The following is a 21,915-nucleotide window of genomic DNA, read 5'->3' as shown; positions in this document are numbered from 1 at the left end:
AAAAAAAAAAAAAAAAAAAAAAAAGTAAGGATATTCACATAATGGTGATTTCATTTGTTTTATGAAATGAAATAATTTTTCTCTCAAATAATTTTTAAATTGTTGTGAGGGACAGGATTGGCTCGTCCGTCTCAAAAGTTTGCCGACCCCTGATCTGCACCGACCAGCTAAATATTAATTACAATTACCCTTTCCATTCTCGTAACAGGCTGTTAATGATTCCCTTTAATACTGTCTTCTGAATGTCTTGAGGCTGTAGGCAAAAGAAAATCATAAGATAATTAGGATTGGCTACTTAGGTGACTTTTTAAATATTGTGTATATTTACTTTTTGAAGGACATCTGGGTTGCTTCCAATATGGGGCAGTTTTAAATAAGGCTGCTATAAGGTTTTTGGGTAGACATAAGTTTTTAAATCTTTTTTGGGTAGATAACTAGGAGCATGATTGCTGGATCATATTGTAAGCTTATGTTTAGCTTCATCAGAAAATGAAGATACAACTTATCAAAATTTGTGGAACACAGCAAAAGCAGTGCTTAGAGGGAAATGCAGTGAATGAATATATTACAAAATAAGAAAGATCTAAAATCAGTCATTTAAGCTTTCACCTTAGGCAATTAAAACAAAACAGCAAATCAGATCCAAAGTAAGCAGAAGAAAACATATAATAAAAGTAGAAATCAATGCAATTGAAAACAGCAAACTTATAGAGAAAATCAGTGAAACCAAATGCTGGTTTTCGGAAGAGGTCAATAAAGTTGATAAACCTTAGCCAAGCTAACAAAGACATGCAAGGAAGAGAAAAGACATGAATTACTAATATCAGAAATGAAAGAGGGATAATCACTACTGATCCCATGCACATTAAAAGGATAACAAAGAAATATAATGCACCACTCTACTCCCACAATTTGAAAACCTAGATGAAATGGACTAATTTTTTGGGAGATATTATACAATCTCTCAAAACTCACACTAGGAGAAATACATAATTTGAATAGGCCTGTATCTATTAAAAAAAATCAATAATTAATAACCTTCCAAAACAGAAAGCACTAGGCCCAGGTGATTTTACTGGTGAATTCTACTGAAAATTTTAGAAAGGATACCAATTCGTTACAATTTCCTCTGAAAACAGATGCAGAGAGAATATTTCCTAATTCAGTCTACAAGGTCAGCATCATCTTAATACCAAACCAAAGATGTCACAAGAAAAAGAAATTACAGATCAAAATCTCTCTTGAACACAGATGTAAAAATCCTCAACAAAGTATTAGCAAATCAAATCCAACAATGTATAAAAGGAATTATACACCATGACCAGGTGGGATTTATTCCAGATGTGCAAAGCTGGCTTAACATTTGAAAAACAATTAATGCAATTCATCACATCAATAGGCTAAAGAAGAAAAAACATATGATCTTATCAACAGATGCAGGAGCATTTGACAAAATCTAACACCCATTGGTGATAAAAACAACAAACAACAAAAACAAACAAACAAACAAAACCCTCTCAGCAAACTAGGAATAGAGGTCAATTTCCTCAACTTGATAAACAACATCTACAAAAAACCCACAGCTAACAACATTTTAACAGTGAAAAACTAGATGTTCCAGGTTCATCTTGCACTTTCGCTATCTCACTCCTGGAATTAGCCATTTCTCTAGGGAGGTCTGATTCCTTTTAGTGAAGAATGTATTTAGAAACCATGTATGCTAAAGTGCTCATTGCTACTGAGTGTTATTGCTTCTAGGCCCTGGGTTAGGAAATACACACACACACACACACACACACACACACACACACACACACACCCCACACACACACACACACCCACACCCATATCTATCTATTAAAATCCCTGAGTTCATTATGATGCCTTAATACCAAAAACTAAGAAAAATTGAAGATGTGTTTCCAGATTTTAAAAAAAATCTTTAGACTGAAGATATATAAAGTACTGTGTATAAAAGCTACATGGCTTAGTTTTTTGTTTTGTTTTTTTAAAGTATGGTTACGGTAGTCATTTGAAATTTAGCTAGGTTTTTCTGTGTATTATATTTTAGAGGGTTCTTCCCTTATGTTATTGCTTTTTAATGTTTTAGTGCCTATAAAACATTAACACCATTCCAAGTCAGAAGTCAGAGAAGTGGAACTTCTGGGTCACAGTGTATGCATATGCATAGTGTTAGTAATAATGCCAAGGAGTTTTCCAAAGTGGTTTACTAGTTTATGCTTACTTAACAAGGATATAAAAGTTCTAACTGCTCCCATAATATTGCCAATTCTTGGTAAGGTACTTAACGTTTTTTTTTTTTACTAATTTTGAATGGATGTGTAATGTTATCTTCATTTCTCTGATGACAAATACTACTAAGTACCCTTTCATATGTTTAATAGTGAAGTACTAAGGTTAGGAATAAGCAAAGATGTCTGCTATTGCTTACTTTATTCAAAATTGTACAAGAAGTTTTTAATCAGTGCAATAAGGCAAATGTATAAAAAGAATTATAACCACACATACATACATACATACATACATACATACATACATACATACATACAAGGATTAGAAAGAGATAAACTCTCGTTTTTTTACAAACGACATAATTATCTATATAGAAAATCCAAATAAAACTGATGTACTATTAGAATTAATGAATTTAGCAAAGTAAACAAAGATAAATATATAAAAGTATTTCCATATACTAGTAACAATTAGAAAATGAAATTATGATATAAAAAAAAAATCAAGTACCTAGAATTAAGTGTAACAAGATATGTGTCAGATCTTTACTCAGAAAACTACAAAGTATTACCAAGAGAAATTAAAGAAGATCTAAGTAATTGGAGGGATATACCATGCTCATGGATTGAAAGGACATCAATTCTTCACAAACTGATTTATAGCAGTGGGGTTCTCAAAAATGTGTTCCCTGTATCAGGAGTATCCACATATCCTAGGAACTTGTTAGAAATGCAAACTCTTGTGCTGTACCCCAGACCTGCTGAATCTGAAACTTTGTATTTTAAGAAGCCCATCCTGGGCCCGCCAAGTGGCTCAGTTGGTTAAGAGCTCACTCTAGAGTTTGAGCTCTGAGCAACAGGGTTGCTGGTTCGATTCACAGCCCGAGCTGAGCTGCTGCTAAGCTGCCAACAGGTGGCAGGATGGCTCAGCTAAAAAAAAAGAAGCCCATCCTGTGATTCCAATACATGCTTAACTTAGATTCAGTGCAATGCCAATACAATCAAATACCTTACCTCCTTTTGCTGGGTAAGTGAGGTATAATTTTACTTTAGCAAGCCTTCCTAAACAAGGACTAGATGTAAATTATTTTCTGCTTAATTCTCATTTAGTTAGAAAAGTAAAAATCTAATTTCTGAGAATTCCAACTAAATTTACTATAAATATGTAGTTTCTAATGTAATTACATTACATGATTTTTTTAATGTTTGTGTGATTTTTACAGTATGTGTGTAGCTGCTTTTGAAATAGATAAGAAAAGAATTATACTATCTGCATGTGTTCATAAACAATACTTACAGTATTAAGTAAGGCATCATATACAGCATTCACAAATTTAGCATTAATCCCAGAGTCTTCAATGGTATTAAATGAGGTGGTGGCATCTTTCTGCAAATTCAATTAAATAATTAAGTGTATATAACATTTTAAGGACTGTTCTCAGTAATATTTGAATAACTGTTCCTTCATAATTTCTAATATTTTCTTAGTACAATAAAAAAGAACTTTTTAGGGCAGAATTGCTAAAAATAAAAATAAGTGTATAAGAATTATTTTAACAACATTCTGTTTTAAAACTGAAAGAATGGAGTCATACATTAACATTTAGTACAAATAAAAACAATCTTTAAGATACCACTTAAGTAATATTTGTGATATATATAATTTCAGAAATATATATATATTTTTAAACAGTTGCTTAAGTCAATATTGGGTAGAAAAAGAGGCAAGTTTGTGTCTTTTTTTGTAAATTTAAAACTAAAAGTGAAATGTGTTTTATGTATTATTACCTTAAATGCAGCATTTAGTTCTGGGAAAGAATCAAATGTTGTTAGATAAAAATCATATACTGTTTTCCAATCCCCTGATGACTTAACTTTTTCTACATCTTCCCTAAAATAAAAACATAGATTAACCATGATGGAAATATTACTCAGATAAAATTGCATTACTTCTTTACAAATAAATGTCACCAAACATGCAACTTGAAATACTGAAGGTGAGTACAGAAATATGTTCCAGTTAATGTCATATAGTTTATGGATTTATAATTAATCAGATTAAGATATTAATCCAGTTTTAACTTTCCCATTTACTTGCTTTTTAAAAAAGTTCATTCTTGACACACTCCATACATTTAACACTCTCTCCTTCCTTCAGGTCAAACTTCTTGAGATTTTTGTTTACCTTTTCTTGTCTCTTTCTCATTATCCCTAGTCCTTCAAATGTCCATTTGAATTCTTTTTTAGTAGTGACATAGCTTTAATAGTTCATGTGTCATAGATAAAATGTTATTTTTTTAAAAAGGAAACATTCCATTATTTTATTACCACCTTTATCTCCTGCTTTGCCTCATATTCTCTTATTTAGTGTTTCTTTTGCTGCAACATTATCTATTCCTTACCTGTTATTTATACATTTGTTTTCACCTTCAACTTGAGACATCTAGTCTTTTGTGTCTTCACTGTTGGCTAATATCTTATAATATAACCAACAAGTTCAATTTCTCACACAAAAATATTAAATTATATAAAGTACTGACATGCAGATGACTGTATGTCTACATACAATAGTGAGCTGGAACTTACTGAAAGTCTTTCATAGTTTTGGGCTGGAGAGGAAGGACAGGGTCTGGAAGAGCTGGGGCCTTCATTTCTGATGATAATGTATCTGTAGAGATACGCTGTTTCTGTCTAACATCAAGGCAAATTGGTGGTAGGTCTCTCACTGTGAAGCATAAAAAAGCATTCAATGTAATTAATCATAGAATTTCTCCAAATTATAAAATGCCGGGCAAACTCAACATGAAAAGAAAACAAATGAATTACTTTGTATTGCATTCAAAATTTAAAAATTTTTCAAAAATTAATAATTCAAAAATTATTGGGGTCATATAAGAAAAAAAACCTACCATAGTGAAGAGCACTTATGGGAGGTTCTATTCCACCCCGCCCCAAACCCCCAAATTCACCCACAACAGATATTAGGCTGTATTTTATATTAAGATTTATCTATAGATGTAATATAGTTTTTTCCCCTGCTCTTTTACCGAAAGTTGTCTTTCAGGGAATACTTTAGTGACACTCAGTTTTTAAATGTTTATTAGCTCTTTGAATAGATGCAAATCATTTATTTGCATTCCCAGCAATTCTTTATTGGCGTTTTAGTATATCTTATCAATTTGTGTAAAATTTTTATGTATTTTTCTTTTGCAAATATTTGCCTTTCTGATGTGCTTTATAAGCTTTTAATTGTAAAATAAAATACACAAAAAAGCTCATAAAACAAATTTATGGTGTAATGAATTATTACATTATTGAAACCACTAACCAGTCAAGGAGTAGAGTATTAGAGCCCCTCCTTGCTCCAACTATCCATGTTGGACAGACTACCTATTTCAATTTTAGTTAATTTCCTCAAATTCTTTTTACCTTTCTTCATCTTTTTAAATTTTAAACATTTCCTCCTTTCCAGCTTCTAGTTCTCTTAAGGTATGATGTGTTATACTTACTTTTGTGTTCCTACTAATTAAAAAAAACTTTTTTTTCTAATTCTTTTTCACTTCATTTCTGTTTTTGCAATTCCGTTTTTCTTTTAAGTGTCATATCATTTTCTTAAAGAATTTTGGCTCATCTTGAAATAAGATTTTATCTATTTCGTGGGTATGTGTTCTGATGTGCTCTCATTGCTCAAGTGGATTTTATTCTATTTCTTATTCTTTATTACAATAAAGTTTTATATTTAAAAATTAAAGACTTGGATTTTGTTCCTTTTCTATTGCCAATATTATTTGAAATTATTTTTCCCAAACTTTAGGAGGTGTAGCTATGGTTGTTTGCTTTCTGAGATTTCTAGGCCCTGTTTCCCTCCTTCACTTTTTTTCAGGTATTCTCTTCCCTTAATTTCTACTGTCCCAGTGCTGCTCAAATTAATCAGATTTAATCTCAGTATGGGGGCCCTGGCCTGGAAGAGCGCCCTACCTAGACAATTTTGAGAGTTTACAGGAGGTACTTGCTCTCTTCTGATCTTCACAGGGGCCCTCTGCATTTACATGCTCTTGGCATAACCCCTCCCAGTTTCAGCCTTTGTTCTCAGGCTGGTCTTCTGAGCTCTCCAATGAATACCTGTTGCTTATTTTGAAGCTCTCGTTCTCAGATCCATCAAACAACCTGGATGCTGCCTTCTGTTTACAACTGCCCAGAAGCAAACACCATGGAGATCTTATGGTTTTGAGGATTTGTCCTGCTTATCTTTTTAGACCCTTTATATGTAATTATTGATATGTTAGGGCTTAAGTCTGTCATTTTACTTTTGTTTTCTATTTGTTCTAATTTTCCTGCCTTCCTGTGAATTCTTTGAACATTTTTTAGAATTCCATTTTGATTTATCTGCAATGTTTCTGAAAGGTTGCTCCAGATATTACATTATATACACATAACTTATCATAGTCTACTGATACCATTTTGCTGGTTGAAATCATACTACCTTTCACATCTCTTTACCCTTCTGTTTATAATTATTGTTTTTACATATATAGAACACACTGGTGTTATAATGTTTGTTTCCACTGTCAACCATAATTTAGATAACACAAAAGGAAAAGGAAAGTCTATTGTATTTACCTATTTTTTGTTAATCGTGTTCTTTCTTCTTTCTGGATGGTTCAAGGTTCCTTTTTTTATTGTTTCCTTTGTGTTTAGAGAACTTCTTAATGTGTTCTTTTAGAATAAGTCTACTGGCAACAAATTCTCCTAGCTTTTTCATCTGAGAACGTCATTTCCCCTCCATATCTGAAAAATATTTTCTCCAGTATAGGATTCTGGGTTGGCATTTCTTTCAGCCATTTCCTTCTGAACTTCATGGTTGCTGATGAGAAATCTGCTATTATTTGAACGGTTTTTTTTTTTTAATCCCCGTATAGGTAAGGTATCGTATTTCTGAGGCCGTTTGTCAACATTTTTTTTGTCTTTAGTTTTCAGAAATTTAATTATGATATATCCTAATTTGGAATTCTTTGGGTTTATCCTGTATGGGGTTTGCTTAGCTTCTTGAACCTATAGGTTTACGTCTCTTGGACAAATGTAGGAAGATTTCAGTCATTTCTTTGAGTGCTTTTTCAGCTTACCTCCTTTTTCCTCTCCTTCCAAGACTTCAATGACAAGAATGTAACATCTTTTGTTATAGTCCTGCAGGTCTACGAGTGATTCATTTTTTTCTTTTCGATTTTTATTAAAATACAGCTAACATACAATATTATATTGGTTTCACATGTATAACCATAGTTATTCAACATATGAGGTCTGACAGTTAAGTTTGCAAACTTGTTGCAATGATGTTGCTAAACCTTTTTGATATCAGAAGGATTATTCATTATGAATTTCTACCAACTGGACAGTTAACCAAGTTTACTATTTGGAAGTGCTGAAAAGGCTGTGTGAAAAAGTTAAATGACCTGAACTTTTTGCCAACAGCTCATGGCTCTTGCCATCACAACAATGCACCAGCTCACACAGCACTGTCTGTGAAGGAGTTTTTAGCCAGTAAATAAATAACTGTATTGGTACACCCTCCCTACTCACCTGCTCTGGCCCCCAATGACTTCTTTCTTTACCCAAAGGTAAAGGAAATACTGAAAGGAAGACATTTTGATGACATTCAGGACATTAAGGGTAATACAACAACAGCTCTGATGGCCACTGCAGAAAAAGAGTTCCAAAATTGTTTTGAAGGGTGCACCAGCGCTGGCATTGGTGCTTCCAAGTACTTCCAAGGGGAATACTTCGAAAGTGACCGTGGTGATATTCAGCAATGAGGTACATAGCACTTTTTCTAGGATAAATTCGCGAACTTAATTGTCAGACCTAGTATACCTAAAGAAGTGATCACCATGATAAGTCCAGCAACCATCTGACACTGTACCACTACCATATTATTGACTATATTCCCTGTGTTGTATATTACATCCCCATGACTTGTTTTATAGCAGGAAATCTGAACCTCTTATTCCCTTTCACCATTCCCCCCTTTTTGATTTTTCAATTATAGTTGACATGCAATATTATTTTAATTTCAGGTGTACAACATAGTGGCTAGGCATTTATATAATTTAAGGAGTGATCCCAACTAGTCTACTACCCACCTGGCACGACACATAGTTATTACCATACTATTGATTATATTCCCTATGCTTTACTTTACATCCCATGATTACTTTTTAACTACCAATTTGTACTTCATAATCTCTTCACATTTTTCACCCTGCCCCCAACCTCCTGCCCATCTATCACCCCGATAACTCTGGTACCCATCTGACACCATACATAGTTATTACAATATTATTTACTATATTCCTTATGCTATACCCTACATGACTACTGTGTAACAACTAATTTGTACCTAATTTCTTCCCCGTTTTCACCCTCCTCCCAACCCCCCTCCCATCTGGCAATCACCGAAATGTTCTCTGTATCTATGAATTTGTTTTGTTTATTTTGTTCTTTAGATTCCATATATCAGTGAAATCATATTGCGTCTGTCTTTCTCTGACATACTCCACTAAGCATAGTTGTAATACCCTTCCGGTTGGTCCATCCATGCCACCACAGATGGCAAGAACCCATTCCCTTCCATGGCTAACCAATATTCCATTGTACATATGTACCACCTCCTCTTGATCCATTCACCTACCAACGGACATCAAGGGTGCCTCCATATCTTGGGCATTGCAAACAAGGCTGCAATGAATATATGGATGCACATGTCCCCTCGAAGTAGCACTTTGCGTCTCTTTAGATGAACACCCAGAAGTGGAATTACTAGGTTTTTCTTTAGCTCTTGTTATAGCATTTGTTTTAAAGTCTATTTTGTCTGGTATAAGTATTGCTACCCTAGGTTTTTTGTTTGTTTGTTTGTTTTCATTTCCATTTTCATGAAATATTTTTTTATCCCTTTCAGTCTCTGTCTTTTAATCTGGAGTCTCTTGCAGGCAGCATATGTAAGGGTTTTATTTTCTTATCCATTCTTCCACCCTATGTCTTTTGATTGGAGCATTTAATCCATTTACATTGAAAGTAATTGCTGATAAATGAAGTTATTGCCATTTTATTATTCGTATTTTTAAAATCTTTCCTTTATGTTAAAAAAGTTCCTCTAACGTTCCTTATAATACTGGTCTGGTGGTGAACTACTGTAGCTTTTTGTCGGAAAGCTCTTTCTCTCTCCTTCAATTTTAAATGACTGCCTTGCTGGGTAGAGTACTCTTGGTTGTAGGTCCTTGCTTTTCATCACTTTATATATTTTGTGCCAATCCCTAGGAAACCAGCGGACAATCATATGGGAGCTCCCTTATAAGTAACTAGTTGCCTTTCTCTTGCTGCTTTTAGGGTTCTCTGTTTATCTTTAACCTTTGATCTTTTAATTCTGATGTGTCTTGGTGTGGGCCTATTTGAGTTCATCTTGTTTGGGACTCTCTGTGCTTCCTGGGCTTGTATGTCTTTTTCTTTCACCAGGCTAGGAAAACTTTCCATCATTATTTCTTCAAATAGATTTTCAATTCCTTGCTCTCTCTCTTCTCCTTCTGGTACCCCTCTGATGCAAATTTTGGTATACTTGTAGTCCCAGAGGCCCCTTAAATAATCCTCATTTTTTTGGATGTTTTTGTTTTTGCTGTTCTGATTGGGTGTTTTCTGCTACCTTATTTTCTAAATTGCTGATTTGATCCTCTGCTTCATCTAATCTATTGATCTCTTCTAATATTCTTCAGTTTAGTTATTATATGCTTTACTTCTGAGTGGCTTTTTTTATTTTCTATCTGTATTTTTATGTTTCCTATCTCTTTGTTGAAATTCTCCTTGAGAACACTGAGCAACCTTATAACCAGTGTTTTGAGCTCTGCATTTGGTAGATTGCTTGTCCCCATTTTAAAAATTTTTTCTGGAGCTTTGTTCTTTTATTTGGGACGTTTCTTTGTCTCCCCATGTTGGCTGCCTCCCTGAATTTGTTTCTATGTATTAGGTAGAGCTGCTATGTCTCCCAGTCTTAGTATAGTGGTCTTATGTAGTTGGTGTCCTGTGGGGCCCAGTGATACAGTCGCCTTGGTTACCTGAGCTGGGTGCTACAGGTGTGTCCCTTATGTTGTTTGTGCCCTTCTGTTGTAGTTGAGCCTTGGTTGCTGTTTGCATGTCAATGAGAGGGACGGACCCTTGAATTGATTGGTTGTGAGGCCTGGCAGTGACTACAGTGGGAGCTGTTATGCAGGAGCTTTCCCTACGGAGCAGGATTCACTTTAGCAGGGCTCTGGTGACTGCCCAGTCTGCCCTTTGGGTGTGTCATACTTGGAGGAAACTGGGTGATGCTCCAGCTTGTTCCGAAGCTGTTCACTGAGTGTGCCAGCCCCAGGCCCTCCTGGAAGTGACCTCATCGCAGGCCAAGTTTAGCCACAACTGTGCTCTGCCCAGGGCCACCTGGCATGAGCCACAAAGCACTCTACAGATGGCTACCTCTCACGCTGGGCTTATAGGTGCCTTAAGAGGCCAAGCCACGAACTGAGGCCAGCTGCCACCATTGCCAGGCTGAAGGCTGCTCAGCCAGAGGTATGAGACACACCGAAGCCAGACGCTGCTTGTTTGGATTCTGTAAACCTTTGAGACTCAGCTATAGTGGCTGTCTACATCTACATGCTGGGAGAGGGGGGAGGGTGTAACAAAGAAACAATAGCTTTCACCAGCTCTTCCATCCAGAAAAAAGCTGTCCCTCCAGTCATTGCCCTGAAGCGAGTTCCTCATTGTATGTCCGTTGCCCCAGTGCAGGAGCTCAGAGTGAGTGAGTTCGTCAGGGAGTAAGTCTGTGCGTGGGCCCTTTAAGAGGGGTGCTTGGGAGTGCAGCTGCCCTCTGTTTCACTCAGCCACAATCTCCACTGGTTTTCACAGCCAGAAGTTATGGGGACTTCTCGTCAGCGGTGGAACCCTGGGCTGGGGAGTCTGGTGGGGGGGGCTGGGACCCCTTGTTCCTCGGGGGTGCCTCTGCAGCCAAGGTATACCTCCCAGTTTTTAATGGTCATACACAGGTGTGGGGCCAGCCCATTCTGCGTCTCTGCCCCTCCTACCAGTCTCCAGGTGGCTTCTTCTCTATTTCCTTAGTTGTAGGGCTTCGGTCCAGCTAGACTTCAGGCGATTCTCAATGATGGTTGTTCTGTAGTTTAGGTATAATTCTGATGTGGTCATGAGAGGAGGAAATACAGCATTTACCTACTCCGCCATATTCAGCGGAAATCTTTTCCTTTTTTTTTCTTTCCAGTCTATTTTCTCTCTATTGCTCAGACTGAGTAACTTCCATCATTCTCTATTCCAGCTTATTAATTCTTGTCTTCTCCATTCTGCTGTTGTGCCCATCTACTGAGCATTTTACTTTAGTTATTACATTTTCACAAGTATTTATACTTCCAAACCAATAGAATTGACAAATATTTTATATTTTAAATTCTACAATGAAATGTGTGTGTGTGTGTGTGTGTGTGTGTGTGTGTGTGTATAATTAAATTCTACTCTAATGTAATCAGGATATATTTTCAACTAAGCAAACATAGCCGCATGAATCATCATAGCAGTAACATACCTACAAGGTCTTCTTTCCTTTCTTATACACTCTACCAATCAAGCATCTATCCCTGGGTCTATCACTGACTTCAGTAGACTCAGACACATTTCATTATATTTTAAAGTAAATTTTCATATTAGAAGATAGTACAGAGATGACAATTTCTTATACTCAACAGCAATGGTTTGCAAACTTGACTGAATATCAGAGTCCCCAGGAGAGCTTGTAAAAATGCAGATTATTAGGCCTTCCCCAAAGTCTGTGTTTCAGTAGATCTGGGGTGGGGCTCCAGAATTTGCATTTGTAACAAGTTCTTAGAAGATGCTGATGCTGCTAGTCTGAGGATCACATTGAGAAACATTCATCAGTTTGAGGAGAGAGCAATAATGCTGACAGTGTAAAATAGATTAAGTTTCTTTAATTCAGTTCTATAATTGGTTTTTGTACCCTTTATTAAATATGGAAATACCCACTTTCTAGTAATTTGTACTTTAAGCACAAATTGGACAGAGGTTTGATTTATTAGCAAGTAAAATCAGATATCTCAACAAATGATTTCTCATGAATTGCATTTGGAACTCTTTATTAATGGGAAAGAAACAGATGATCAATAGTCTCCTCTCTCCAGCACCAGTCTTGTTACTATTAGCTTTCGAGGCTCCTCTAGTTTCTCTTCTTCTTCACCAGGCTTACCCTTTTCTTTCCCTTCCTACACACCTTTCCCCACCTGGCCATAAACACCCACTATCAGATACAAACAGTCTCATTCAAATATAAATGAACTTATTCACTCACAGAACATATATACACTTTTATACCCACTCAGTTTTATTAATACCATGCTGAGGTAGAAGAGTGAAATTTAATTAGAAAGGGAACTGGATTTTAGCAAAACCTGAGAGTGGTGAGATTCTGATATAAGAGAAATAGTAATGCCAAGGTCTGGAGCATTACAGGATGAGGTTAGAATCGGAGGCCCAGAAGATACTTATCTTTAGTTCAGAAGGTAACCTGGAAGGAAGAGTAATGCAAAATGTTAACGTACTATGTTAACGGAACTTGAATCAGAGAGGCAGAATCCTTTGCTTACATTAGTGAATGAAAGCCAAACTACAGGATGTGACATTAGCTGTTAAGAAAGGAAGAAAAACAGCTCACAGCTGCTCTCATGGTCCTGAATATCAAGGCATTGTTTCCAGGGACAGGCTTTCAGCCTATTCTCACAGATGGTTATTAAAATCTAATTCAAAAGAGAAAAATCAATAACTGTGGTGATGAGAGATTAATTAAATCTCAAACTGATAATATAAATAGAATAGGCAAATCTTTGTTCTATCATATGCAGCTTTTTCTGCAATATAGACTATCGTAATACACTGAAAAAAGCCAAAATATATTTGTCAGTGAAAACCTGTCATTTACGTTTCATTCAGCCAATACTTGGGAACGCTCTGTGCTAAAATGATAAGCAGCAATCATTTTCCCTTTCTTTTAATATAGTGTTGCCAATTTTAGTTGGTTGCTTAGAAACATAAAGTAAAACGCTTGCAGCCAGTGTAAGAAGAGTAAGAGCTATGCTGGGGGCTGGCAGTATATTTTTAAAAATGTAAAGACCATAACACAATTATGTATAAGGGTGTGAGATTATCAGGCAAATATTGCCAGCTCAGTATTTTCAAGAAGCCATCATAGGCTGACTCTGGTTGAAAACTAGTAATATGCAGTTTTCCACAACAGTAGCCACCAAAAGGAAGACTAGCATTTAAAACTGGCCACACAATTAGGAGACTGAAGACTATTCCTGGTCAGCCAGCCAAGACCGCAACAGCAGCATCAGAGGTAAACAAGAGTTTCTGTGTAGTTAGGGAGTTCAGTACGAGGAACCTAAGCCTCTGTTTCTTATCCCGCTACTGCTGGAAAGGAAATGCTGACACAAAAGGTTTGTTGCTGGTGACACACTATTGCAAAATGCTACACCCTAAATTTCACCTCAAATAATTTGTAATTAAATGAGTCATTAATGGGAAATCACCAACTTGGAAGGGACTAGGTCCTGCTTCGTAACCTTAGACATGTCACTGAAACTCCTTAGGCCTCAGTTCTGACATCATAAAATGAAAGAGATGGCCTAAGTCAGTTGTTCCAAAGATTCCAGAGTAGAACTTCTGGGGCCACCTCAGAGATATGGTGCTGTGTAAGATGTGTTTATTCAGAGCAACTCAGCTTTTCTCTGCTTAATGTAATGATGCTCTAAGAAAAATTTTGTTTTTCAAAAAGTGTTTTGCTATGAAAATAAAAAATAGGCTAGAAAACCACTGGTTTAATAATTTCTAACTTCCATCTCTACAACTATTTAAGAACAAAATGGACAGGACTTATAAACCAATCAAAGTTAAAAAAAATTCTCTATTAGCATGAACTATATAATGACCTATAATAGAGACTTAAGAAGTATGGAAATGTAACATGCATATACAATGTCTACACCTAATTTTAGTTATAAATGCCTGCCCTACAACAGGTTATAAGAAAAAGTTGTAAAATAAGAGTCAAAGATCTGGCTTCTCTTCCTGAATGTACATTTTATATTCACATGATGTGGTGGTTTTAAAATAGGTCCCTAAATTCTTTGATGCTCCTCTCATCAAAAGATGGAGTGTAATTCTTCTCCCTTTGAATATAGGCCAGATGTAGTGGCTCCCTGCTAATAAAAAAAAGGTGGCAAAAGTAATGCTGTGTGACTAGGTTACAAAAGGCAATACAATTTCTGCTTGGCTGTCTCTTTGGGGATGCTCGCTCTTGGAATTCAGTCACCATGATGTGAGAAGCCAACAAAAAGACCACGTGTAGGGGTTCTAGCTAAAACCCATCTAAAGTCCAAGCTTACAGCCAGCATATGAGTAAACAAGTCTGTAGATGATTTCAATATGGAAGGTACAAACCAAAACAGACAGACAAAAGCAACTTGGAAGAATCAGAAATCATGCAAGGAGAAAAAAACAACAACCCCAAAAACCTATCATTAATTTACTCACAGAGATAGACAATAGTACAACCAGGTAATAAGAGAGTGTTCTAAAAAAGAAATATTCAGAGGCAAACATTCTCATTCATTAAAAGCATGTTAACAGAAACACAATACTCATTATAAAGGTTTTGAGGAAATTCTCTAAAATATAGAGCAAAAGGATAAAGAAATGGAAAGCAGGAGTAAAAAAAGAAGGAAAATTAGTTCAGAAAGCCTGACTTTTGAATAATAAGAGACTCAGAAAGAAAGGATAGAAAAAGCAGGTGGGAGGAGGAAATTATCAGTACAAACTTTCTTGGAATTTAAGGACATGAACTGCTAGATGTAAAGAGTCTACCAAACACATAGCACAAGGGATGAAAATAGACCCACACCAAGGCATAGCACTGTGCAATTTCAACCCCAAGATCAAGACATGGTTCTACAAATTTCCAGGGAGATGGAGACAGAGACAAAGGGGGGGGGAGAGAGAGAGAGAGAGAGAGAGAGAGAGAGAGAGAGAGAGAGAGAGAGAGAGAGAGAGAGAGAGAGACTCATACAAAGGACTAGGATCACAATGGCCTAAGATGAGAGCTGTGCTCTGCACAGACTAGGACAGAGTAGCCTAGGAGTAATTTTGATGCCCGTCATCACCAAGATCCTGACTACCTTTGTACTCTTCTTATTTAACTGAAGACAGGCTGAACAGGTGAGCCTAGCCTAGAGTGTTATCTGTACTTTGGCTTCTCTAGCCAGTGGGTGATGAATCCCTGCTCTTCAATTCGTGCTCTGCTACCTGAGTCAGCTGAGGACACTCAGTTCACTGCTTTAACCTGGGGTACTCCTGACAGCTGCAGAGGACATATTTCTACCAGACATCGAATCCATAGTCCAAATCACAGCTCTGCCAGATATCTCAATAGTTGTGCTTTGAGTTCCAGGACTCACTCATGACCTTGTCCAATGACTTCCCCAGAGTGGACTATACATTTTTGGGAAAGCTGGAGCCGGATTTGATTCAGAGACTGTTCAGATTATCATCTCTTGGGAACCTTCATCTAATAGTGGCAATATTGTACCTTACACATCCAGTTTTGTGCTTGCTATTCAGTTTTTTAAAACTAAGGAGTATTTGTTCATGGAAATGTACAAAGGTAACAAAACTATTTTTTTTATTAAATTATTTGGGGGTGACACTGGTTAACAACATTATATAAGTTTCAAGTGTGCATTTCTAGAATACATCATCTGTATATTGCACTGTGTGCTTACAACCCAAAGTCTAGCCTCCTTCCATCACCATATACTGGGGATGCCAAAAAAGTGTACACAAGTGGACACTTTGGTCAGTGTTGCTCAAGCAGTAGTTCGCTGTAATCAGAAGTGTCTGGATGCTGATGGTAACCACTATGAGCACCTCTTGTAATTGCAGAAGTCAAACGTGACTTGTAGTCATCTTTTGTTTTCGATATATATTCAGTATTACAATTTTAATACAGTTTTCCTTTCTTAAAATGTGTATACATTTTTTTGGCACCCTCTATATTTGACCCTCTTTACCCTCTTCATCCTCCCCTCACCTCCCTTCTCCCTCTGGTAACCACCATACTATTGTCTATGTCTGAGCTGGTAACAAAACTATTTTTAAAAAATCAAGAGAATAGTAGTTACCTCTGGACAGAGAGGCAGGGCAGTGAGATTGGGGTGGGCTCACTGGGACTTTTAACAGGCTGTTAATGCTTTTTTTCTTAATTTGAGTGCTAAGTTCATGAGCTTTCATTTTATTATTAAAACCATATACACGTATTGATTTCATTCTTCTATATGTGTTACATGCTTCAAATTTTTAAAAATTTGTATAGTCAGTTACTCATGGGTTAAGAGTAATGGAAAATCCTGCCCCATTTCAATCCTTTCCCCGCAACTCAGCTGCTCAGCAGTATATATTATCATTCACATTTACTAAATTTCATAAGACATGAAACTGAATCCTTTTAAATGCCATTTTTCATTTATCCTTACAGCATTATGAGGTAGCTTACTTATTATCCTATTTTACAGATGGGAAAAAAAGTAGAGAGGGGTTAAATAACTTTTCCAAGCTCATACAGCTGGTAAGTTACAGAGCCAGGATTCAAACCCACCCTGGTAAGTTACAAAACCCATTACTTCCACTACTGAAATAACAGGAAATCTACCATGTATAAAAACAAGTAGCAAAACTGAACTCTAAATTTACATGGAAGTAGGAGTCAGTAAATTATGAAATGTCAAACAAAACAAACTCAGCAAGGATCAAACACAATCAGTATGTGGAGAAATGGACTCTTTAAATCCTAAAACTAAGGTATAGAAGATATTTACAACTCATAATGCCCCATTTCCTCATTGTATAAATGAGTAAATGAAGGTTCAGGAGGTCTGAGTTTAATGTCCAAGGTCAGAATGACAATTACTCGTAGTAGTTAACTCAAAGACTCACTTCTTATTGAATATCCTGATTCACAACATGTAAGTACCAAACGGGAAATAGAAGAGCTACATTTTGAAGGATCCCTCTCTTTATCAGTGCAGTACTTTGGCACCGCTTTTGACTATTCAATAGTAGCCGGTGGCTGAAACTGGGAGAGACCAGAGTGGATTAGTCATAACATGTGGTGTTTACATCAGTGTCTATAGGATGACTTTTCTGAACATTTGGGAAAAAATAATCGAGGTGGGAGAGAGAAAGGATGAAAGAGGGGGAAAAACTGACTCACAGGACATTAGCCATCAGAGCCAAATAAAGCGGTACATTCCCTGGTTTTTGGAGATGCATTTTTTACTAAGCTAAATGATGTGTGTGTGTTTATAAAACTGCAACAAAAGCATAGGTGAAATGTTCTTGTATGGGTCTAGTTATAAAAATATTCAAAAGTCCTTTTCAAAGAAGGCTATCTCTAATGGAATAGATACCTTATATTGGGTATATCTTAAGATAATTTATTATAGCCTTGAGAAGTGTTTGGACATTTCAACAGGGCAAACTGGCCAAAAACCCAGAAAAAGTGCCTCCATACATTTCCTAATTCAGTAAATCATTTACTGAATAAAGACTCCATGTACCAGGGGCAATGGATCCTGGCGATAACACAGATGAATTCAAAAGTGAAGGAGACTGTAAATGTATTTACTCCTGGACCCAACAATCCTATAGACACACCTACATATGAACGAAATGACATATGTACAGTCATTCATTGTAGCATTGTGTACAATAGCAAAAGAAGGAATTTCTTTTAATAGGATCTTATTAAATAAGTTATAGCATGTCCAATACAATGGAATATCGTAAAAAAGAATAAGGAAGCTTCCTATGTACTGATATAGAATGATATCCAGGATACATTAACTAAAAAAACAAGGTGCTGGACAATGTTACCTTTTCTTTAAGAAAAGGCAGAAATTTGGGGTATATATTTATATTTGTTTTCATTTGCATAAAGAAGCACAGGCAAGAACACAAAAGACAGCAGGAAAAAGTTGAAAGTGAGATGTTTGAAACACATTTTTGTAGTTTTGATTTTTTGGTTTTTTTCTAACAGCTTGTTTCCATGTCTGCCTCTCAAGTTGCTCTTGGAGAAAGTGTGAAAACTCTGTGGCACTTCACCTGAGAACAGACCACAGGACCCCCACACACTGATCCAATCACTATGTGAGCTACAGACCACTCTGTTCTCACCTTGGCTATTTCAGAGTGGCAAAGGTCATGGGGTGTATTTCCCCAGTGTGTGTAAAAAACACACCATTCATTACATCATGGCAGGGCCCTTCTAGAATAAACTCATGAAATGGACTGAGCTGGGAGAGGAACAGGTCAGGGCCCCTGAGGTAAACGTCAGAGTTCATATCTACCCTTTTCTGAATTACCAAGGGTGCAAAGATATTTTAAAAGGTTTGGGGAGCAATTGTTTCATTTCTTTTAAAGATGTTCTGTGCCGTTTAAGATTCAGTTTTAAATAAGTCTGAAAGGGGCCTAATCACTTTAGGAAGGATATGAAACAGTGAAAGAGAATGTAGTGCTAGCCCCCTCCGCCATTACTTAATGTATACTGTTTCTCTGAAGATGCATCATCCCTAGCAGCTGTTGTAGTAGGTAAAACTCCTACACTTTGCTGATCTTGAAAAGGACAGCCAACTCGACAGGCATATTGAGTCACGTGATCGCCAGGGAGGAAAGGCATCCCTCAGCTGTTAGGTAAGCCCACGCTAGGCTTTTGCAGCTTCTCTAATACCACTTGAAGATCAGACAGGGAGACAAGCTGTTAGAGAATACCCACTTAGGTCCTGCTACCAGAGAAGAGAAAGGAAAACTGTACCAACTGCCAGGAATGATGCATCGTTGAGGAAACAATCTTATTGGCAAGTAAGAGAGGCTTCCCAAAAGATCAAGAAATGATAAACACGCTTACATTTTTGAAGATTTAATCTAACTTCCATCTCAATAAAAGAATTCTTTCTGTAGCAGCCCTGATATATAAACTCCGTGTCGCACCTGAATTCATGTAGCATCCAGACAGAACCGCTGGAAGTCAGCACTAGAAGTTCTGATAAGAAAGGAAGTCTGCTAAGGGGTCTATTCCTCTAGAGTGGTATATATAAATATTCCAATTTCAGGCTGGGGTTGAGTCCAGACTCCACAAACGGGCCCAGATAAGCTGGAAGGAGACACGTAGGCGTTCACATAAGAGGGCCACACTCAGAGTCAATATATCTACTCAAGGTGGGGGGGGGGCAAGCAGTTGTGGGCATACAGGTTGGCAAGCTGGGTTCAGAGATCAAGATATTAGTATAGACAGAATAGATTATATTAATCAGTGTTGGATTAAAGGCTCAGAAACCTGAACAAACAGTCCAGATGAAGATGGTTATGGCTATCCACTCCTTCTTTGATTCTCTACCATTACCCATAGCAGATATTTCAATGTTCTCAAGGTTCCTAACCCTCTGTTGTGGGCTGAACTGTGTCTGCCAAAAGGATATGCTGAAGTCCTAAACCCCAGGACCTGTGAATGTGGCCTCTTTGTAGACACAATTTAATATGAGGCAATACTGGAGAACAGATCCTCTCTCAGAACCTTCAAAAGGAACCAATCCTGCCAACACTTGGGTTTGGGTTTCAGAATTCTAGCCTCCAGAAGCACGACAGAATACATTTATTTCTGTTACTTCAATCCACCAATTCGTGTCACTTTGTTACGGCAGCCCTAGGAAACTAATAAAACCCTCCAAGTAGACCACTGAATTCAAGGCGAGGAGTGAGTTTCCTACTTCCATTTCCTCCTCTTATTTCCTCTTTCCTCTATGGCAGCGGTTTCAACCTTTCACAGGGGTCGCCTAAGACCATCGAAAACACATATTTTCGATGGTCTTAGGAACTGAGACACGGCTCCTCTATCCGTCTCCAGGCCCACATGCAGATACACCCACATAGGAGTACCCAGCGACCCCTGTGAAAGGGTTGTTTGACCCCCAAAGGGGTCGCAACCCACAGGTTGAGAACCATGCTCTATGGCATAGTCTGAGTAAGAAGGGCCCTTCTCTCCTTACTAGAGCCAACATAACATCTCAGCCGCTATGTGTGTATTCTTCTTTGATCCCACCCTCACACCACTTCTTTATTTTATCTGTTCATTTTATTCTATGTTCCTATTGCAACTTTAGTCTCTCCCTCTATATTAGAGCTTTTCCCTTGACCATACTTCTCTGCGCGATTCCATTGTTCTCTTCTTTCAGTCCAAGCTATTCTAAAGGCAGACTACATCACCCCTACATCCTCACCACTAATCTACCCCTTAACTTCTTACAATCTGAATTCTCCACAGACCATTCTACTAAAGCTGTTTTCTTAAAAGTCGCCAATGAACACAGTAACTGACAAACCCTTGTCTCTGTCTGGTGCTTAACTCATCTCGTCCTCTCTTAGCAACGACACTGTTGACCAAATTCTCTTTAAATTTTCTTTTCCCTTGATTTCCAACTCATAGAACCTGGTTCTCTTATCTCCTTCAGGGTTCACTTTCTTTTCTTTCACCAAGTCTCCTTTTACTGGGTTGTCGGAAAAGTCATGATGCATTTTTGCAACGAAAAACATAGAAAAAAAAACACGTCATGACTTTTCCGACAACCCAATAATTAAGGTATTCAAAACTACCTTTGGTTCTTTTTTCCTTTTTCCGTCTCTGTCAATCATCAGCTATGTAAATTCACGCAGGGCAAGCCACTTAAAACTCTCCATGGCTTAAATTTCCTGACTCTTCAAAGGGGAAAATAATTTCTACCTCAGGCTCATTTTCTTTATTTCTATAGTCATATCACAATTATAGGTTTGTTTTGTTTGGTGGTGGGTTGGGGGACTGTGACATATGGGCACTGGTGCCTCCTTGGGGTAAGACTGCGGTGGTGGAACAAGTGTGCTTGTATGTATGTGTAACTAAAGGAAGAAAGAAGTTACTAAAGGCAAAGGTTGATAAATGAGATGTAAAAAAACCTGTAAGAGTGCAGGTAGGTCTAGCACTAACTTGAGTGTCAACAGAAAATCTGTGCAGAAATAATTTATGCCACACGCAATTTATGGACACCATTTCTCAGGTTGTTTTGTTCTATTCAGGTGTGAGGGACATTTAAACCTTTGCAAATTTGTTTTGTGTTGTTATAGAGCAAGAGGCACTTAAAATTATGCAAGTAATGTATATTTCCTGTGATAAAACAATAGAGTTGTATATAGAAATAGAATATATTAATAACATATACCCAATACTATTTTCCTGAGGAAACCATTAACAGATTGGTGGGCATCTCTTTACATGCTCAAAGAAGTAAGAAGAGTTTGCCTACACTTAAAAAAGTTGGAGTCACATTCTACCTACTAGTGTGTAACTTGCATTTTTCATTTTATAATGTATTGACAGCATTTCTCTTAGACACTTTATAGATATACTACATTTTTCTTAATAGAGGCATACAGTATTTACAATATGTATTACCATAATTTAGTTAACCAATTCATTTAGATTGCTTTAAAT

The 21,915-nt window shown here is 36.9% G+C and overlaps 1 protein-coding gene across 6 annotated transcripts in view; it reads right to left on the bottom strand.

Moving 5' to 3' along the window:
- The window catches only part of HECTD2 (HECT domain E3 ubiquitin protein ligase 2), a 70,746-nt gene that overhangs the window by 33,384 nt on the left and 15,447 nt on the right, over positions 1-21,915 (bottom strand). For all 6 annotated transcript variants that reach the window (XR_002123590.1, XR_002123591.1, XM_019639115.1 and 3 more), the window contains exons 3-6: positions 4,839-4,977; positions 4,041-4,143; positions 3,550-3,639; positions 189-253 (exon numbers count right to left, since the gene is read on the bottom strand). Coding sequence is in view for 4 of the 6 variants with exons in the window: in XM_019639115.1 (XP_019494660.1) it covers positions 189-253; positions 3,550-3,639; positions 4,041-4,143; positions 4,839-4,977 (397 nt within the window). In the remaining 2 variants the exon portion in view is untranslated. The remainder of the gene's footprint in view (positions 1-188; positions 254-3,549; positions 3,640-4,040; positions 4,144-4,838; positions 4,978-21,915) is intronic.

Source organism: Hipposideros armiger, unplaced genomic scaffold (genome assembly GCF_001890085.2).
Source record: "Hipposideros armiger isolate ML-2016 unplaced genomic scaffold, ASM189008v1 scaffold_42, whole genome shotgun sequence".
In the NCBI taxonomy this organism is placed as follows: domain Eukaryota; kingdom Metazoa; phylum Chordata; class Mammalia; order Chiroptera; family Hipposideridae; genus Hipposideros; species Hipposideros armiger.
Note: the sequence above shows the minus strand (reverse complement) of the source record. Positions and strands in the feature narration are given on the sequence as shown.